Source organism: Crassostrea angulata, chromosome 8, assembly GCF_025612915.1.
Source record: "Crassostrea angulata isolate pt1a10 chromosome 8, ASM2561291v2, whole genome shotgun sequence".
Taxonomy (NCBI): Eukaryota; Metazoa; Mollusca; class Bivalvia; order Ostreida; family Ostreidae; genus Magallana; species Magallana angulata.
In genome coordinates this window covers 6,847,488-6,866,770 of record NC_069118.1, presented here as the reverse complement: position 1 = coordinate 6,866,770, position 19,283 = coordinate 6,847,488, and the positions used below count along the sequence as shown (strand labels likewise).

Here is a 19,283-nt window from a genome sequence, read left to right as displayed (position 1 = left end):
AGTATATTCAATCTATTCATAACATCCATAATGTTCAACGACTACGACGTGCTGACAGAGTACACATTTGCTGTATTTAATTGTGAAAACTCAAGTCAATATCGCTTTCAATTATTGTAATTTAACTTCGTCCAATTGATTTTAGAGTACCTGAATTGCATTACAAACAAGCCATACATTATTTATAAATTATAGATGATTTTAACATAAAAAAATACGACATAAAAAAGGAACAGGGCTTAATGTTTTAAAATGAAAATTTTCCAGGGATGGATACCAAACTCGATTACAATTTGTACAAAATCTAAATATTGTCTATGGATAGAAGTAAAGAATCTATTTTGATATATCGGATCTTTAACATATGCCAAACTCATCATTAAGGTCAGACGACACTTTATAAAATTATTTTTGAATTTGTATTTCTCTAGTGTTTTTAATAAGAAGTTCCATTCTATCGAATCAAGAGCCTTTTCAAAATCTAGGAAAAGGAAAATTCCCTCATTATTTGTTTCCTCGCAATAATCGAATAAATCTAAAATTATTCTTGCGTTTTCTCCAATATACCTCCCTTTAATGTACGCCGATTGATTTTCGTTTATTAAGTTATCAATCACTTTTTGAAGTCTTTCTGCAAATACAAAAGCTATAATTTTATAATCTGTATTAGTCAAACTAATTGGTCTGTAATTTTTAATGTTGGTTTGATCGCCTTTTTTAAAAATAAGGGAAATAACTGCCAGTCTCTGTGAATAACTCATTTGATCATTTTCAACAATGCATTTTAGTGTATCTTGAAATAGTTGCTTTAAATCTTTCCACAAGCATTGATAAAATTCATTAGTTAGACCATCTAAACCCGGAGATTTGTTAAGTTTTAAATTCATGACAGCCTCAGTACATTCTTCACAAGACGGGAATTGCTCGCAAAAAAAGCATCATACTCGCTAAGTTCATTATCAATTTCTACAGATGATAAATATTCATCAATGCAATTATCGGAAACTTTGTTAGAGGAGTATAATTTTTCATAGAAATTGCACATTACGCCCATAATGTCATTTGTTTTATTAAATGTACAGTTGTCAGTTTTTAGTTCTTTAATTATACTTTGTTTTTGTCTACTTTTTTCTAAGTTAAAAAATATTTTGAAGATTTTTCTTCCTCTAACATCCATTTAGACCTTGACCTTCGAATGCTCCTCAATTACAGCCTCAAGATTGCGTTTTTTAGTCATATCAATATGATGAAATTCTAATTTTTCAATGTCGTCTATTTCTTTTTCCAATGATAATATTCTTTGTTTAATACTTTCTTTTGAGTTTTTTGCAAAGTTAATAGAAAATTCACGAGCTCTTGCTTTAAAAGATTCCCACTTTACCATTGGATTAGTGTTTTCTGCATATTTTATTTCGTTAATCAAAGTTTGAATACCTTTTTGATAATTTTCGTCAGATAAGTATGAATTGTTAAGCTTCCAATAACCGTTTCCCCTTTTGTTAATATTTGTTTTAAAAGAAGTTTTCAGAAGTCTATGATCAGACATTCTCTTCCCATTAATTGTTCCGGGAATTTTCCGTAATGTAATTTTTTCAAAATCATAAATGAAATTTCTGCTCACAAATGTTTAGTCAACTACTAAATTTTGAATTGCTAAAACAATGATACGATTTTCCTAACCATCTAGCATCATATTTTAATACATCTTTTTCTATATAGTGGGTTTCTTGCACAAAAATTATATCTGTTTGAATATCATGTGACCATGCATATAATTCAGTTCTTTTTTCGTCCGAGTTCAGGCCTCGGGAATTAACTGTTAAAATTTCAAACTTATCCATTTAAAAATTTTATGTATGAAATAAGCTATCGCTCATTTTTCTGTTGTTGTAAATGAAAAAAAAAACAGTACAGATTGAAGTATGTTTAACAATATACAGTCTACAATACGCAGTCCTTAAAATCATAACCGGGTCGATCATCAGACTACAGTGTTTAAGAGCGCGCACTAACCACTATCATAGTCCGTACCCAGTGGTTTTTCTCCGAGAGAGTTTTTGTAGCCCGCATTTTTGTGCCTGTTTGTCCGCACAGAATTACGCGGAGACCGAGAGTGGTCTTGCATAGTATACGGCTGCTTATCAGCTCTTTTGTCGGATATCCGAATCGAACTCAACATGTCAACATGTCTGAGATATCACGCTGTGAGGCTGCCTGTAGATTCCTAGGAACAGACTCAGATCTCCGTGGTGGCGCCGGCCTTCGCGTACTGACGATCTTACGAAAGATCTGCCCCAACACATTCTGTCCAGGCCATTTTCTGTGATCAGTATGTTCTGTTCCGGCTTTGTTTAGACCTGTTCCCCAGAAATCGTCATAAACACTCTCAGCAAAGAGTGTTGATTGAGTGAAGATTCTGTACAATAGCCCGATGTTTCGAATAAAAAATAATGGATGGATTTCTAAAACATGCTATATGTCCAGAGGAATACGACAAGGATGTCCAATTTCGGCAATATTATACTTATTTGTAGCCGATATTCTAGCTTTAAAAGTGAAAAACAATGATCAAATTCTAGGAATAAAACCAAGTAATTGTAGTGAAGGGCTTAAACATATACAACATGCAGATGATCTGACATTGTTTTTAAGAAATAGGGAATCTCTAAAAGAGGCCATAAAGACTATAAAAAAAATTTCTAAACATGCAGGGTCTAAACTAAACATTGACAAAACAGAATGTATATTGACAGGTCGTTTAAAAAGTTGTAAAAATGATATTTTTGGAATAAAAATAAACACGTCATCCATTAAATGTTTAGGTATATATATTGGACATAATAAAGATGATTGCTATAAGAAAAATTGGATAGACAAATGTGAAAACATGAAAAAGCTATATGAATCTTGGAAAAGGAGAAAACTCACAATTTTTGGTAAAACTGAAATTATCAACACACTAGGTATAAGTAAATTTATATACGTAGCATCAAACTTACCATTACCAAATGAAGATGTAATTAAAAAATTGTATAGCCATATTTTTAACTTTATATGGAATAATAAAGATAGAATTAAACGAAAAACAATAATTGGAAAAATAGAAGAAGGAGGGACAGGTATTGTTGATGTACTTTTAAAATTCCAAGCATTAAAAGCAGCTTGGATTCCAAGATTTTTGAGAAATAAAGGTAGAAGTATTTTGGGTGAACACCTGGATCATCTACATGTATTAAAAAGTAACAACATAGATTTTGAATATATGTTGAAATTAAACTGTTAAGTTGGCTAACTTTGAAATGTTTAAAAACCTACCTTTGTTATATAAAGAAATTTTTATGTATTATAAAGATTTCAAATTATTTTAAAGCATTTACTTTTAAAATTGATAAAAAAAAAGTAACGCAATGTAAGTAAAGTTTGAAAGCAATAAATTGAGTTGTGGAATTCTTTGAAACTCACTTGTAAAAAAAAATACGTTATATATACTTTTTTTAAGGTAATAATAATTGAAACTACAAACATTAAAAAATCTGTTAATTTACTCTCATATGACAACAAAAAATTGATACGGAAATACTTGACTTGTAACAAATAAAAAGGAAATTATTTGTAGTAAAAATTTACTACATTTTTTAAGCAGATTGGATATTCGTGTTTACTCATTTTTCTGTTGTTGTAAAAGCTTCAGCATCATGGAAAACAATACTGACTACCTGTTGCAACATTGGAACAGTTATTCTGATTGTGTTTAGTAATGTCATTCTCCTCATAATTGGGGCTGTGATTGGAGTCATTGGAAACCTCGTCATCATATTTTTCTACTTCTTTTGGATTAAGAAGAAAGGCGAGCGATACTTTATACCCCTGCTTGGTATAGCGGATCTTTTAGGGTGCTTAACCTTCTTACTTTATCTTTAATGATGGAAACATTCACCGAAGTACTGTTTTTGTAAAGTTTTTCTGTTTCTACAGACATGTATTTCAGGAATATCAGCACATAAAATCCTTGTTATTTCGATTCAAAGGTATTACTTAGTCTGTAAGCCATTTGGACCAAAAATGACACGTTTTTGGAAAAGCGTTTTTTTTGGGTTGTTTGTTTGATAGTGTATTCCGTCCCACTGTTGGCTACTGCCGGACTCTTTACAGAAAATGTTACGTATATGAACCACAGTTTGACAATGGAAGTGTGCAACTTTTCTGACAAACAGTCAATTTCAAAGATTATGTATTCTTACCTTTTGTTTCTGATAATTGCAGTTAATCTAATCATTACAATTTGTATGCATCTTCCTGTCTTGAAATTCTATTCAGTTACAGAACGGACAAGAGTAGTAAAGTAACATATGGAACAGAAACGTCACATTATAATGTAAATTGAATATGGAAATTGATGACACCGAGATACAATGCAACTCATATAAACAGAAGGGGGCAGCAAGAACAATTAGAATACCAAACGCTCAAAAAAACGTAATGTTTGAAACGTCTGATGTATCTGTAACTGACAATAAAGCAAACACTTTAACAGTCGAAAATGACGTTAAAGACCGTATGAGAAACAATGTTGCTGATACTGTGACAGGTAACCAAAAAGCTGCAAAAAAACAATAAAAAGCCAAAATCTAAAGTTGCTCCAGGACAGAAACGAGTTACGATAATGTTTTTTTTTTATCTCATTGTGGCTTATGTGTGTCGTACACACCACCGCTTATCATTTAAATTCTTTATTTTACAGTTGATGACATTTATTCATCGTTTATGAAAAGTGTTTTATTCATTCTTGGTAAACTAGCTCTTTTGAATCACATCCTTTTTAACATGTACAAAAAGGTTATTTTATTAATATCTTGAAATCATTAAAAACGTACCAGATATTTGAATTCCTTTTTTAATTCCCTTCTTATGTATAATGTAATATGCAATCTAGCATCGAAGCGCTGCAAATATTGTAATTACTGCTGGACTCTATGTTCCTGTTTTAAAGCAGGTTGGAATGTCATACCGCTCCAGAACTGTCAAATACGAGATTCACAGAGATCGCAATGCAGCTTCAACGACCGAAACCTCGCAAGCCACCCGGACATCTGATATAGAAACTGATGACATTGCTAAGCCAAGTAATTCTATTGAGCTACAGGCTGCAGAAGCAAAAGTTGAAATACCAAACTCGCCAAAGAAAGTTAGAATCGAAAATCCTGATAAATCTAACGAAAATACAGAAATACATGATACAAATACATGATAATGATGAACGTATAACTTCATGTGATACTGTTGGTACTTCTCCTGATAATGCTTCAAATCCACAAAGATCTGCCAAAACGGACAGAAGAGGAAATACAAGAATTAAGTCCGCACAAAAACGGGTTTCGGTTATGTTTTTCTACCTAATTTTGGCGTATGTGCTGTCTTATATACCCCCACTAATCATTCTTATTCTAATATACACGCAAGACGGCTTTGCGTTTGAAACCAGAGATAGGACAGAGATGGCAATTTGGTTCTATCTGACACGACTTGTCTTTCTGAATCACATTGTCAATCCTTTTATTTACGGCTATTTTGATACCAAGTTCAAAAAGCAGCTGCGTAATTTTTTTTCTAAGAAGGAAATGACTTGTACTCTAAAGGTTAGGAAGGTAACATCATTTTTTTTATTAAGTACACATATAATTATGTACAATATGTCCAAAAGCATATGATTTTCCTATTTTTGTATAAATAAAACTGCTTGCTTATCATATCTTAATATTTACATCTACCAAGTATTGTTCCCTCTATTTCTTACGGAAACTTATATTTAATTCATAGCTGCATAGAAACAGCCAGACTGAAATCTACACGCCCCGTTAATCGAATTGTCGAAATCTACAGCGGCTGAAACTAACAAGTTAGCGGGTTATGTAAATTTTTCCTGCAATGTCGCTACCTTCATATCCCGAATGAATTACCAAAGAAAGCATTTTATTGTTTAATTAAACCCCAAAATATTTGTTGTCATTTTTCATGCTTACTTCTTGTAAGAAAGAAACAGAAAGTCAAAACATTCACTGGGGTATGAACTTGCTTTATGCATTTGAGAAAAGCAAATCGTTCGGAATTATGAACTTAACTTTGTTCTTTATGTTTAAAACAATGCAAGAGTTAATATTTATGCTCGCACGGTGATTATTGTAAAGTTATAAACGACCTCTTGACCTCTGAAATAAACGGGCTGATTCTAAAATGTAAATAATCAGATGTTTGCAAATAAAATATTTAAAGACAAACATGAGTAATGAAATTTTAAAATGGACAAGTACATCTCATTACCCTTCTTTTTATATAAAAATATAATGTCATAAAGAAACAAAAACGGGATTTAATTTATTTTGTGAAAATGTATTATACAACAATTTGAGTGGTTATGAAGTTATTTACAAATATGTATTTTTACAAGAATTCGTACATAAAATATGACGAAATGTTTAATCTAGATCTAAAATTAAAGAAACAAATATCTTTTCTTCATGAAATAGATTTAATGAATTGACAAAGTTATTAAATAATCAAATTTAACATTTCAGGGTTTTTTTCTTACAATATGTAATGTGGGTCAATAAAATTTTTAAAAATCGCATGGACACGTAAAGAAATAGTTGATAATATTTGGTCATTAAGGGGTTCTTTAACATTCAATAGACATACTCAATGAGGTTTGCACCTGAAATATGCCTAATAAACTGGGTGTACCTGTATGACCTAGATTGTAAGTTGGTCAGTTACCAGGAAGCTTTCAATGAGTAATTTATCAAGAGGTAACAAATATTATTTGAAATAGCGCAACATTTATAAAAGCAAGCCTAAATTGGTTATAACCTTTTTGCTACAGACAAGAAAGAATTCGAGAAAATTTAATACTTTCCTATGGGTGATGCGTCAGTAAAGCTCATATTAATGCAATTGTTTCTTATCCTTACGATCCTGACAATCCAAACGTTAAACGTTGCGTGGTTTCATTTGTTATACTTAAAGTCAAAGATGGTTTTCTAGGAATTTATTTCCAAATTTCAAAACTCAAAGTGCAAAAAACACTTGATAGAAGCGGAAGAGCATTGATTATGTGCTAAACATACGCCAGGTCTGTTCAAAATACAATTGTTTTAGCTAAAAAAAAATGTCTGCTTATAAGAAGCTACACTTCCAATACACTAAAATTTTATCCTATGGATCGTTAGAGAACTATTTCTAGACCATGATTCCGTTGTTTAAAGAAGGACATAAGCTTTTGAGTATTTTATACGATTTTTTTTTGTATTTCTTTTATGAGAAAGTGGGAAAATATGTTTTAGTTGCAAGTAACACAATGTAGAGTTTAAAATTTGGTGTGAATAAACAAATGATATTATTATCTAATAAATCCTGCCCTGTAATGTCTATAAGACGTTTAATTTTAAATATAAAATTATCAATGTGAATAAAGAAAAAAACTTTTGTTCATATTTTCCAAAACTCTAGCTAAAATCTTTTAAGAGATGTGTGTTATAGAGAAGGAATATAAGACAATCATCTTTAAAAAAGAGATTGAATCAAAATGGCAAAAAAAACAAACGGTTTGGATAGAGCATTTACTATTTATGATCAAACACAGAATTGTTAATGCTACCAGAATGAGTTCACAGTTTTGTAAAACTATGGATATACAGTGTAACAGCATAGTGAGCAAACGGTTGTGACTGAATGGGATTACAAAAGTAAAGCGGAAAATATTTCGGTGTAAAATATCAGCAATTTTAGACGGTAGTAAATGACTTAGTGAGTGTTGCTTTTGGTTCAATTTTAGGATCAGCTTACACATGGTGTCCTTTTTGAACTGTCGTAGTTATAACCAATTTTATCATTTCCACGCAAATATTACTTGCACTTATTTATTATTTTTATGCTGTAAATATTTTCTCTATGCGTAAGTTAAGTCTTGTCTTATATACATCCATATTTTTCATTCATGGTAGTGTCAACATTAAAAAAGTAAGATATGCTCCTCTGTGCATGTGCTATTTTACTGCACAAGTATGCAAATCCATACACCACTAAAGAATATGTAACACTAATTCTATAATCGATTTTGAATATATCCATATTTCAAATAATCTAATATATACAATGAAGTTGTAATGTAGAGATAGTGTCTCAACATTATGAAAGCTTGATTCAGAATCCGATTTAATTGACTGCCGTAATAACACTTCTTTTATCCAAAACCAAATCTCACTGACCAAGTAAACCCTAATACAAACATACTATTATGGGGTCATAAGAAAATTACAACACTAAGAAATTTTATGTACGACTTCCGGTTCGTGAAAGTAAACATTTCAAATCAACAACTTGATATTTTGTTAAATGTAAGTCCTGTAAAGGTAAGAAACAAACGTTTTTGATAAATAGGGATGAGTTGAAACGATGTCCAAAGTGAAACACTGGAGCAAGCAGGAGATTAATTTCACCCTAATTTAATCGAAACAAGCAGTCGTCTAACCAAATTTTTGGCTATATTTAACGAATTACTTAGAGCAGAACAAGTTCTTAATTCAGAAGACAGAACAAGTTCTTAATTCAAAAGAGACTTTGGCGAATATCGTCAACATGATTAACTGGGAATTCATTTCATGTAAATTGCCGAAGATATGTTACTCTTTTTAAAATATCGGGGTTGAAATTACGACATGTTAACTCGAATTTTCTCATAGAGCAGACTATAAATCTATAGATCTCATTTTCAATATGAAGCTTGCCTAACTAATTGTCTAAATGCGTAATACATGTTTGTGGTGTGTTTTCGCTAGTAATGGGAGGAATTGTACAACCATGTAAATGTGACCATTCTCCATCGATACACCCAGAACGTGCATGGGGATAGGAATAAACGATAAATTTTAATTCAAAATGGTTTTTAACATCTTAAATATTTAGTTTCTTCAAATACATGTTTATTTTTGAATAATGCATAATATTTTCATTTCGCGAGGGGATGCTCCGCTTTGTGGTGCCCTTGTTTAGTTAGTTTCCGCGACAAACAATATAGTGCCAGATACTTTGTGGAGAAAAATTTTTTTTTTATTAAGTAGTAGATGTATATGAATGATTGTTTCTCAAAAGTTCATATCAAATTGTTTATTGAAGATTTAAAGTTTAATTTAATCTTATCAATATACTCAAAACACGTGAAGACGTTTGTATTTTTGCTAATGGCGCATGAATTAGCAAAGTGTATTCATAGGAAATTGAACGTCGCAGATTTCCAATGAAAAAATACGGGGAAATATACACTGAATGTAAATATAACTCGATACTCGATGTCAAGAGAAAGGGCCCGTTACAGTCTTGTATTTCACCTTGACAATTAACCTCTGGAAGTAATACGAGTTAACTTGAACGAAAATCACGAGATTTTAATGTCCCTCAATTCTTAAAAAGGTTTTTTTCCAGTTCAACAATCATGCCAGCTGATATTTTTAAATCCTATTCTATGATAAGCAAATAAAGTAGTCCGCAAGCTGTTAACTGGTGTAATTTCTTTAAGCAAGTAAAACCTGATATTTGGGTGTTTAAAATTGTTCAACTTTTACTAAAATTATACCAGGTGAAATGTCATTAGAAGTTTTTTTCAAAAGTCATAAGCTAAAATCGTTGTCAAGTTGTCTTTGAGAAAACAAACCGACCATATAACGTAAACCAAAGAAGAAAGTATCTGTTGCTTGAACAAAGCTCTATATATTAAATGTTCGATATTTGTCTATTAAAATTCTGTTTTATTAAAAACAGAGAAAAATTGTTTATATGTCTAGGTTATGAGAATTCAGAACTTTTGATGTCTTGTATTATTTTAATGATAAAAGACTTAAGAAATTATTGTTTTCAAATATAGGCATAAATCATGATTGACAAAAATATATTCAAAAATCTAAGCATGATATGAATTGTCAATGATATCTTATTCATTATATTAAAGTTCAGGTATTTCTATACCGAGTAACCATGACGTGATATACAGATGATCAAATTGAGTCAAACTACATTTGTTAAGATGGCTATGTATTGTCATATATTTTGCTATTTGTTAGTTCCACGTTATGGCGTACAGTATAATTACAAACTAAAAAAATCCTAATATTTTCAATAAAGATGTCAAGTTCTTTAAGATATTTACTTTTAAACTTTTTTGTTTTAAGTTACTAATAAAAAAAGCAATAATGTAAGGTAAGTAAAGCTTTAAAGCAAAAAAATGAGTTGTGCAATTCTCCGAAACTCACTTGTACAAAAACTACGCTATATATTTTTTTAAGATAATAATTATTGAAACTACAAACATATTAAATTACGTCAATTTACTCTCAAATGACAACAAAAGATGATACGGAAATACTTGACTTATAACAAAAAGGAAAAGGAAATAATATGTAGTGAAATTTGACATTATTTAAGCAGATTCAATATTCGTGTTTGCGCATTTGTCTGTTGTTAGAAAAGCTTCAGCATCATGGAAAACAAAACTGACAGGAATAGTTATTCTGATATTTTCCTTAGTAGTACAATTCTAAACATTTTTGGGACTGTGATTGGAGTCATTGGAAACTCTGCCATCATATTTTTCTACTTCTTTCGGATTAAGGAGAGAGGCGAGCGATACTTTATACCCCTGCTTGGTATAGTGGATCTTTTAGGGTGCTTAACCTTCTTTTTTTATTTCATCTTTAATGATGAAAGCATTCACCGAAGTAATGTTTTTTGTAAAGTCTCTTCGTTTCTACAGATTTGTATTCCAGGAATATCCGCACATACAATCCTTGTTATTTCGGTTCAAAGGTATTACTTAGTCTGTAAGCCATTTGGACCGAAAATGACACGTTTTTGGAAGCGCGTTTTATTTGGAGTTGTTTGCTTGATTTCTTTAGTGTATTCCGCCCCACTGTTGGCTACTGCCGGACTCTTTACAGTAAATGTTACGTATATGAACCACAGTTTGACAATAGAAGTGTGCAACTTTTCTGACAAACAGTCAATTTCAAAGATTATGTATCCTTACCTTTTGTTTCTGATAATTGCAGTTAATCTTATCATTACAATTTGTATGTATGTTCCCGTCTTGAAGAAGATTAAAATCCTATTCAGTTCCAGAACAGACAAGAGCAGTAATGTAACATCTGAGAGAGAAATGTCAAATGTATCATGTAAATTGAATATGGAAATCGATGACACCGAGATACCATGCAACTCAAATAAACAGAAGGGGGCGGCAATAACAATTAGAATACCAAACGTTCATAAAAAGGGAATGTTTGAAACATCTGATGTATCTGACGACCAAGCACACACCATAGAAGTCCAAAATGACGTTGAAGACAGTATAAGAAACAATGTTGCTGATACTGTGACAGCTAACCAAAAAGCAGCAAAAAACAATAAGAAGCCAAAGTCTCAAGTTGCATCAGGACAGGGACGAGTTACGATAATGTTTTTTTATCTCATTGTGGCTTATGTGTTGTCGTACACACCACCGCTTATCATTTGGATTCTTTCTTTTACAGTTGATGACATTTATTCATCATTAACAAAAACTGAGAGGACTGTTCTATTCTATTTAAGTAAACTAATTCTTCTGAATCACGTCATCAATCCTTTCATTTATGGATTTTTTGACACAAAGTTCAAGGAGCAGCTCCGCAAATTGTGTCAAAGAAAAAAGTATAAATTGCAATCCTAATAGAAAATTCCACCAAAATAGTCCTTTTTAAGTTGTACAACAGTTATTTCTTATCTATTTCATGAAATCATTGAAAAAAGTACCAGATATTTGATATATTTTTTTAATTCCATGCTCATGTATTTTCTATCTGTTTAACCGTAAGTGTTTTGTTATTCTTAAACTTTTGAAAATCAATTTTTAATTAATTTTCTTTCTGCAATTTCTTTAAAAAAACATTTAGTTGCTTTTTCTTTCTTTATTGATAATAGTCGTTATAACTGTTAGATTTATGGATGTTTCCTTTAATGTACGTTCAAATATATTTTTTAACTAAAACCAAGAATATTTACACACATTATAAAAAATGTTTACATATATGATTCTGATTTGACGATGCAGTTAAAATGTTGTGGCATCGCTTATGTTATAAAAATATGTGCGATCATTTAACACTCAGTATTCCATGTTATTTATATTCTACCTTATTTTGATTTCTAAGAGACTGATAGGTGAAAGACCATTTCTTTGATGCTGGCTGTTAATAGTTATATAAGCATTCAGATTGCACGGACTTGAGTTGGCAGAGTTGATATGTACGTAAACTTATTTTGCTAAATTGTATGTCCTATTGCTTGACACTTGTTTACTTGCTAATCCAATAAAATAAATAATAAAACTACATATTGTAGTACATTGCGTTTGCATAAAAAAATAAGGGGAACCATAAATAGGTAAATCCAGAAAAAAGCGACAGTTGTCGGATAAAATATATTATATATATCAAATAAATAAAAACAATGAAATTTACCACAAATAATTAATACTAATACCGCTGAAAGATCAGAAAAAGAAAACATTTTATTTGAACATATAAACCTAAATTGAACAGTTTATTGTAACACCCATGCACCATTTTGATGTTTGTGTTAAATTCATTGTTTTTATTTACTTGATATGTGAAATGTTAAAAAAATACGCCAAAATAGTGACGTCAACACCAGAGACTTTGCTAACGTTTTTATGACGTCCCAATGACGTCGTTATCTTGGTTGTTTGAGCATTGGACTTATTCATATATATATATATATATATATATATATATATATATATATATATATATATATATATATATATATATATATATATATATATATATATATATATATATATATATATATAATCTCTGTGAATATATTCCATGTAAAAATACGACGAATAAACACGCTATTCAATCTTACCGAGAAATAGTGTCCGTGCTATCTGCCAAAAATGAATAGTCGTCGAAAGAATTCACCGGTGGCATTCAATTTCCCTCCTTTTTAAACTTGGAACACCTCTGACTTAATCCGATCGCTACAATAAATTCAAAGTCAGATTACTCTTATTTGTTTATCATCAAGAAATTCTGCATCGCAGACAAATAAAGTTTTCTTCGGTATAATAAAATACCTATTCACTGACTATTCGGACGAGTTTATTGTCCAACTCGACAGCAACTATTTCCCTCGGCTTCGCTTTCATAGTCACGTATAAACAACCTGTCGCTTCTGTCGCTTTAAAACCCCACGAAGCACTCCTTAAAACAGTGAAAAGATGTCTAATCGCCGACTTCATTTTTACGTCTGTTTTTTGTGACACTTTCAAAAATATTTAATGTTGTCAATGATCGAACCGTCAATTGCAATTTCAAGGGTGCTTATTAATGGGGAATGTTTTGAACATATCATTTAAAATCTATATATTAAATATATTCAATTCATTGCATGCAAATTGATCTAAGTTTTCGACGTATTAACAAAGTGCACGTTTGTATTTGATGGTGAACATTATGTAAATATTGCTTTCAATTATTGTAATTTAACTTCATCCGATTGATCTTAAAATACCTGAATTGTATTACAAACAAGCCATACAATATAAATTGGAGATAAGTTTTACACCAAAAAGGAGACCATATTAAAAGTAACAGGTTTAATTGTATTTAAGGGGGCCGATTTGGGTTTTTTTGTGGAAAAACTGCAATAGCAAAACTCTTTATCTACAACGCATATGTCATTTACACCAACTCTAGCTTATTTGCAAAGTTATAAGAACTAATATATATTGTACCGTAGTAGACAGAAAATAAAGTATGTTTGAAAAGGCGTGAATGTATAAACTGCTGCTATTGTTAATTATTGTGAACTTCAGTGGTATGTGTAACATCGGCAAATATACAAAATATGAAATAAAAATGTTGTATGTGTTATTAATATTTGATGTTTTTTTTCTCACGTGTCATATTGTTTTTAATATACTTGTATGTACTAGTGTCCTTGACAACAACCCATTCTGTATTATACTGTGTTAACAACCTGTAACATTATACACCGATAACCTGCAAAGCTTAAAGTATTTGAAAATGAATCAATGAACTCGCAAACAAAACTCACTTATCATTATCACTTGAGTAATAATATTAACAAAACCATGTTCTTTTGCAAATCAAGATTTTTTAAAATTATCATAAGCTGATTCTCTCAAAAAGGTATTGTATTACAACATGTTTTTTCTTTTGTTATTTGATCTCGTTCATCTTGTTAAAACTATTTTTTCCAATTGATTTAAAATAGTACATTTAAAAGTTGGAGAAATTACTGAACGATAAAAACTGGAACAAAGAGGTAAATCATAGCAAGTAAAAAGGATAAGGAACCAATATCCTACTAAAAATATAGTAAACACTTACGTTCTATAAAGTAAATAGACGACAGTCAAATGCCCTTTGCCACTGAAAGTTGTTTTACCGCTAGGTAATTTCGTCTGAGTGTTAAGCTCAACTTTTACAGGTATTCTTGCTGTCGGGTTTTGAAATCGATTGACATTCTTAACAAAGCTAATCCTTATGAACATAAAATACTATTTTATAAGAATTAATAAAATATTTGAAAGTAATCTTTTTCTAAATCTGTAACATACATTCAGTGATAATACAATAAAAAATAATACCATACAATATGAATTTGTTATAAATTAAATGAATAGATGGGAGATTTCAATTGAAAACATTTTTAATCATACATAAATGTTTAAGTAGTGTGGTTTTATTTCTAATTGCAAAAAAGACAAAAATAAGTGTATGTAGTAAAAAGAATAGAGTGTTATAATTTATTCTACATTATAAGATGACCATCGAACTAACCAACGGTCAATCTCATTATCTGAGCTATTTTCGTTCCAATATCATACGCTTAGTTCATACAAAGAACAGTTTCGTGTACAGCAGGCGTACGCTTAAGTATTGCTATAAATGCGATACTCTCTCTCTTTCTCTCTCTCTCTCTCTCTCTCTCTCTCTCTCTCTCTCTCTCTCTCTCTCTCTCTCTCTCCGAAAGTGTGTAAATTATCTACAAGTAAATAAGTTAAACCGTGTTTCGAATACCCTCTATGAAAAAGCAATATACCGTTACTTGAAAGGACGTAAATAAGTTTTTTACTTGTTTACAATAAATTCAAAGAAAAAGGATGGTCGGAAGATCTAAACAAATATACATCAATGACACGTGAAATGTTTATTTACATCAAGGATATGAATAAGAAAGGAAGATATATTTCAAACAAACAAACAGGAAATAATATCTGATCAACACCTTTCTTCGACTTAAAAAGAAAACCTCTTCACATATTCCTCTTATCAGAAAAATTTTAAGAAGATGGACAACGATACAAACTATCAGTTACAATATGTGAACAGATTTTCAGACATTGCTCTCAGCAGCACCATTCTCATCATTATCGGTGCCGTGATTGGAGTCATAGGAAACACAGCCATCATATTTTTCTACTTCTTCTGGATTAATGAGAGAGGCGAGCGATACTTCATTCCTCTGCTTGGTGTGGTAGATCTACTAGGATGCCTTACCAGTCCACCTTATTACATAATGGAAAATGAGTACATGTATAACTACCCCAGTACAGCTGCTTGTCGAGCTCTATCATCTCTACAGATTTGTGTTCCTGGAATATCAGCACATACACTCCTCCTCATATCAATTCAAAGGTATCTTCTAGTCTGCAAACCGTTTGGACCAAAAATGACGCATTTCTGGAAAAGGGTTTTATTCATAGTCGTGTGTTTGGTCTCATTTGTTTATGCAATACCACTACTTTTCACTGCTGGAGTCGTTAGGAGCAATATTTCTTACATGAGTCACAATGTTACAACAGAAGTGTGTAAATTTTCCAGCGAACAGTCACTCTTAATGACCATTTATACTACTCTCTTGTTCCTGGTAATGGTGGCAAATATTGTAGTTACTGCTGGACTCTATGTTCCTGTTTTAAAGCAGGTTAGAATTTCATTCCGGTCCAGAACGGTCAAATACGAGATTCACAGAGATAGCCATGCAGCTTCAACGACCGAAACCTCGCAAGCCACCCGGACATCTGATATAGAAACTGATGATATTGATAAGCCAAGTAATTCTATTGATCTACAGGCAGCGGAAGTAAAAGTTGAAATACCAAACTCACCAAAGAAAGTTAGATTCGAAAATTCTAACGAATATACAGAAGCTGCAGAAGACCATGATAATGATGAACGTATAACTTCATGTGATACTGTTGGTACTTCTCCTGATAATGCTTCAAATCCACAAAGATCTGCCAAAACGGACAGAAGAAGAAATTCAAGAATGAAGTCCGCACAAAAACGGGTTTCGGTTATGTTTTTCTACCTAATTTTGGCGTATGTGCTGTCTTATATACCCTCACTAATCAGTCTTGTTCTAATATACACGCAAGACGGCTTTGCGTTTGAAACCAGAGATAGGACAGAAATGGCAATTTGGTTCTATCTGACACGACTTGTCTTTCTGAATCACATTGTCAATCCTTTTATTTACGGCTATTTTGATACCAAGTTCAAAAAGCAGCTGCGTAATTTTTTTCTAAGAAGGAAATGATTTGTACTCTAAAGGTTAGGAAGGTAACATAAATTTTTTTATTAAGTACACATATAATTATGTACAATATGTCCAAAAGCATATGATTTTCCTATTTTTGTATAAATAAAACTGCTTGCTTATCATATCTTAATATTTACATCTACCAAGTATTGTTCCCTCTATTTCTTACGGAAACTTATATTTAATTCATAGCTGCATAGAAACAGCCCGACTGAAATCTACACGCCCCGTTTATCGAATGGTCGAAATCTACAGCGGCTGAAACTGACAAGTTAGCGGGTTATGTACATTTTCTCTGCAATGTCGCTACCTTTATATCCCGAATGAATTACCAAAGAAAGCATTTTATTGTTTAATTAAACCCCAAAATATTTGTAGTCATTGTTTCTGCTTACTTCTTGTAAGAAAGAAACAGAAAGTCAAAACATTCACTGGGGTATGAACTTGCTTTATGCATTTGAGAAAAGCAAATCGTTCGGAATTATGAACTTAACTTTGTTCTTTATGTTTAAAACAATGCAAGAGTTAATATTTATGCTCGCACGGTGATTATTGTAAAGTTATAAACGACCTCTTGACCTCTGAAATAAACGGGCTGATTCTAAAATGTAAATAATCAGATGTTTGCAAATAAAATATTTAAAGACAAACATGAGTAATAAAATTTTAAAATGGACAAGTACATCTCATTACCCTTCTTTTTATATAAAAATATAATGTCATAAAGAAACAAAAACGGGATTTAATTTATTTTGTGAAAATGTATTATACAACAATTTGAGTGGTTATGAAGTTATTTACAAATATGTATTTTTACAAGAATTCGTACATAAAATATGACGAAATGTTTAATCTAGATCTAAAATTAACAAGTATTTTTTCTTTATAAAATAGATTTAATGAATTGACAAAGTTATTAAATAATCAAATTTAACATTTCAGGGTTTTTTTCTTACAATATGTAATGTGGGTCAATAAAATTTTTAAAAATCGCATGGACACGTAAAGAAATAGTTGATAATATTTGGTCATTAAGGGGTTCTTTAACATTCAATAGACATACTCAATGAGGTTTGCACCTGAAATATGCCTATTAATGAACTGGGTGTACCTGTATGACCTAGATTGTAAGTTGGTCAGTTACCAGGAAGCTTTATATTTCAATAGATCTTGATCAATGAGTAATTTATCAAGAGGTAACAAATAGTATTTGAAATAGCGCAACATTTATAAAAGCAAGCCTAAATTGGTTATAACCTTTTTGCTATAGAAAAGGAAGAATTCGAGAAAATTTAATACTTTCCTATGGGTGATGACGTCAGTAAAGCCCATATTAATGCAATTGTTTCTTACCCTTACGATCCTGACAATCCAAACGTTAAACGTTGCGTGGTTTCATTTGTTATACTTAAAGTCAAAGATGGTGTTCTAGGAATTTATTTCCAAATTTCAAAACTCAAAGTGCAAAAAACACTTGATAGAAGCGGAAGAGCATTGACAATGTGCTAAACATACGCCAGGTCTATTCAAAATACAATTGTTTTAGCTAAAATAAATGTCTGCTTATACGAAGCTACACTTCCAATACACTAAAATTTTATCCTATGGATCGTTAGAGAACTATTTCTAGACCATGATTCCGTTGTTTAAAGAAGGACATAAGCTTTTGATTATTTAATACGATTTTTGTTTTGTATTTCTTTTATGAGAAAGTGGAAAAATATGTTTTAGTTGCAAGTAACACAATGTAGAGTGTAAAATTTGGTGTGAATAAACAAATGATATTAATATCTAATAAATCCTGCCCTGTAATGTTTATAAGACGTTTAATTTTTTAAATATAAAAATATCAATGTGAATAAAGAAAAAAAACTTTTGTTCATATTTTCCAAAACTCTGGCTAAAATCTTTAGCCTTTAAATCATTGAGAGATATTGAATCAAAATGGCAAAAAAACAAACGGTTTGGATAGAGCATTTACTATTTATGATCAAACACAGAATTGTTAATGCTACCAGAATGAGTTCAGTTTTGTAAAACTATGGATATACAGTGTAACAGCATAGTGAGCAAACGGTTGTGACTGAATAGGATTACAAAAGTAAAGCGGAAAATATTTCGGTGTAAAATATCAGCAATTTTAGACGGTAGTAAATGACTTAGTGAGTGTTGCTTTTGGTTCAATTTTAGGATCAGCTTAAACATGGTGTCCTTTTTGAACGGTCGTAGTTATAACCAATTTTATCATTTCCACGCAAATATTACTTGTACTTATTTATTATTTTTTTGCTGTAAATATTTTCTCTATGCGTAAGTTAAGTCTTGTCTTATATATTTTCCTTATTTTTCATTCATGGTAGTGTCAACATTAAAAAAGTAAGATATGCTCCTCTGTGCATGTGCTATTTTACTGCACAAGCATGCAAATCCATACACCACTAAAGAATAAGTAACACTAATTCTATAATCTGTTTTGAATATATCCATATTTCAAATAATCTAATATATACAACGAAGTTGTAATGTAGAGATAGTGTCTCAACATTATGAAAGCTTGATTCAGAATCCGATTTAATTGACTTCCGTAATATCACTTCTTTTATCCA

The 19,283-nt window shown here is 31.0% G+C and overlaps 2 protein-coding genes and 1 pseudogene across 2 annotated transcripts; all 3 read left to right on the top strand.

The window, feature by feature from the left end:
• Positions 1–3,695: 3,695 nt before the first annotated feature.
• On the top strand, positions 3,696–4,861 carry LOC128161498 (neurotensin receptor type 1-like; annotated as a pseudogene).
• A 5,650-nt stretch (positions 4,862–10,511) lies between these two features.
• LOC128161497 (neuropeptide Y receptor type 6-like) lies at positions 10,512–12,364 on the top strand. The gene has a single exon (XM_052824785.1). It carries the CDS (start codon positions 10,526–10,528, stop codon positions 11,747–11,749), a length of 1,224 nt encoding a protein of 407 aa, XP_052680745.1. The 5' UTR covers positions 10,512–10,525; the 3' UTR covers positions 11,750–12,364.
• Positions 12,365–15,402: 3,038 nt separating this feature from the next.
• Positions 15,403–18,878, top strand: LOC128159226 (G-protein coupled receptor 87-like). Its single transcript, XM_052822294.1, has 2 exons — positions 15,403–16,312; positions 18,868–18,878. The coding sequence occupies exons 1-2, from the start codon at positions 15,424–15,426 to the stop codon at positions 18,876–18,878; spliced, it is 900 nt and encodes a 299-aa protein (XP_052678254.1). The 5' UTR covers positions 15,403–15,423.
• Positions 18,879–19,283: the final 405 nt, after the last annotated feature.

Excerpts from the sequence above, each read along its gene's own strand:
- LOC128161497 (XM_052824785.1), top strand. The coding sequence starts at position 10,526 with ATGGAAAACAAAACTGACAGGAATAGTTATTCTGATATTTTCCTTAGT.
- LOC128159226 (XM_052822294.1), top strand. The coding sequence starts at position 15,424 with ATGGACAACGATACAAACTATCAGTTACAATATGTGAACAGATTTTCA.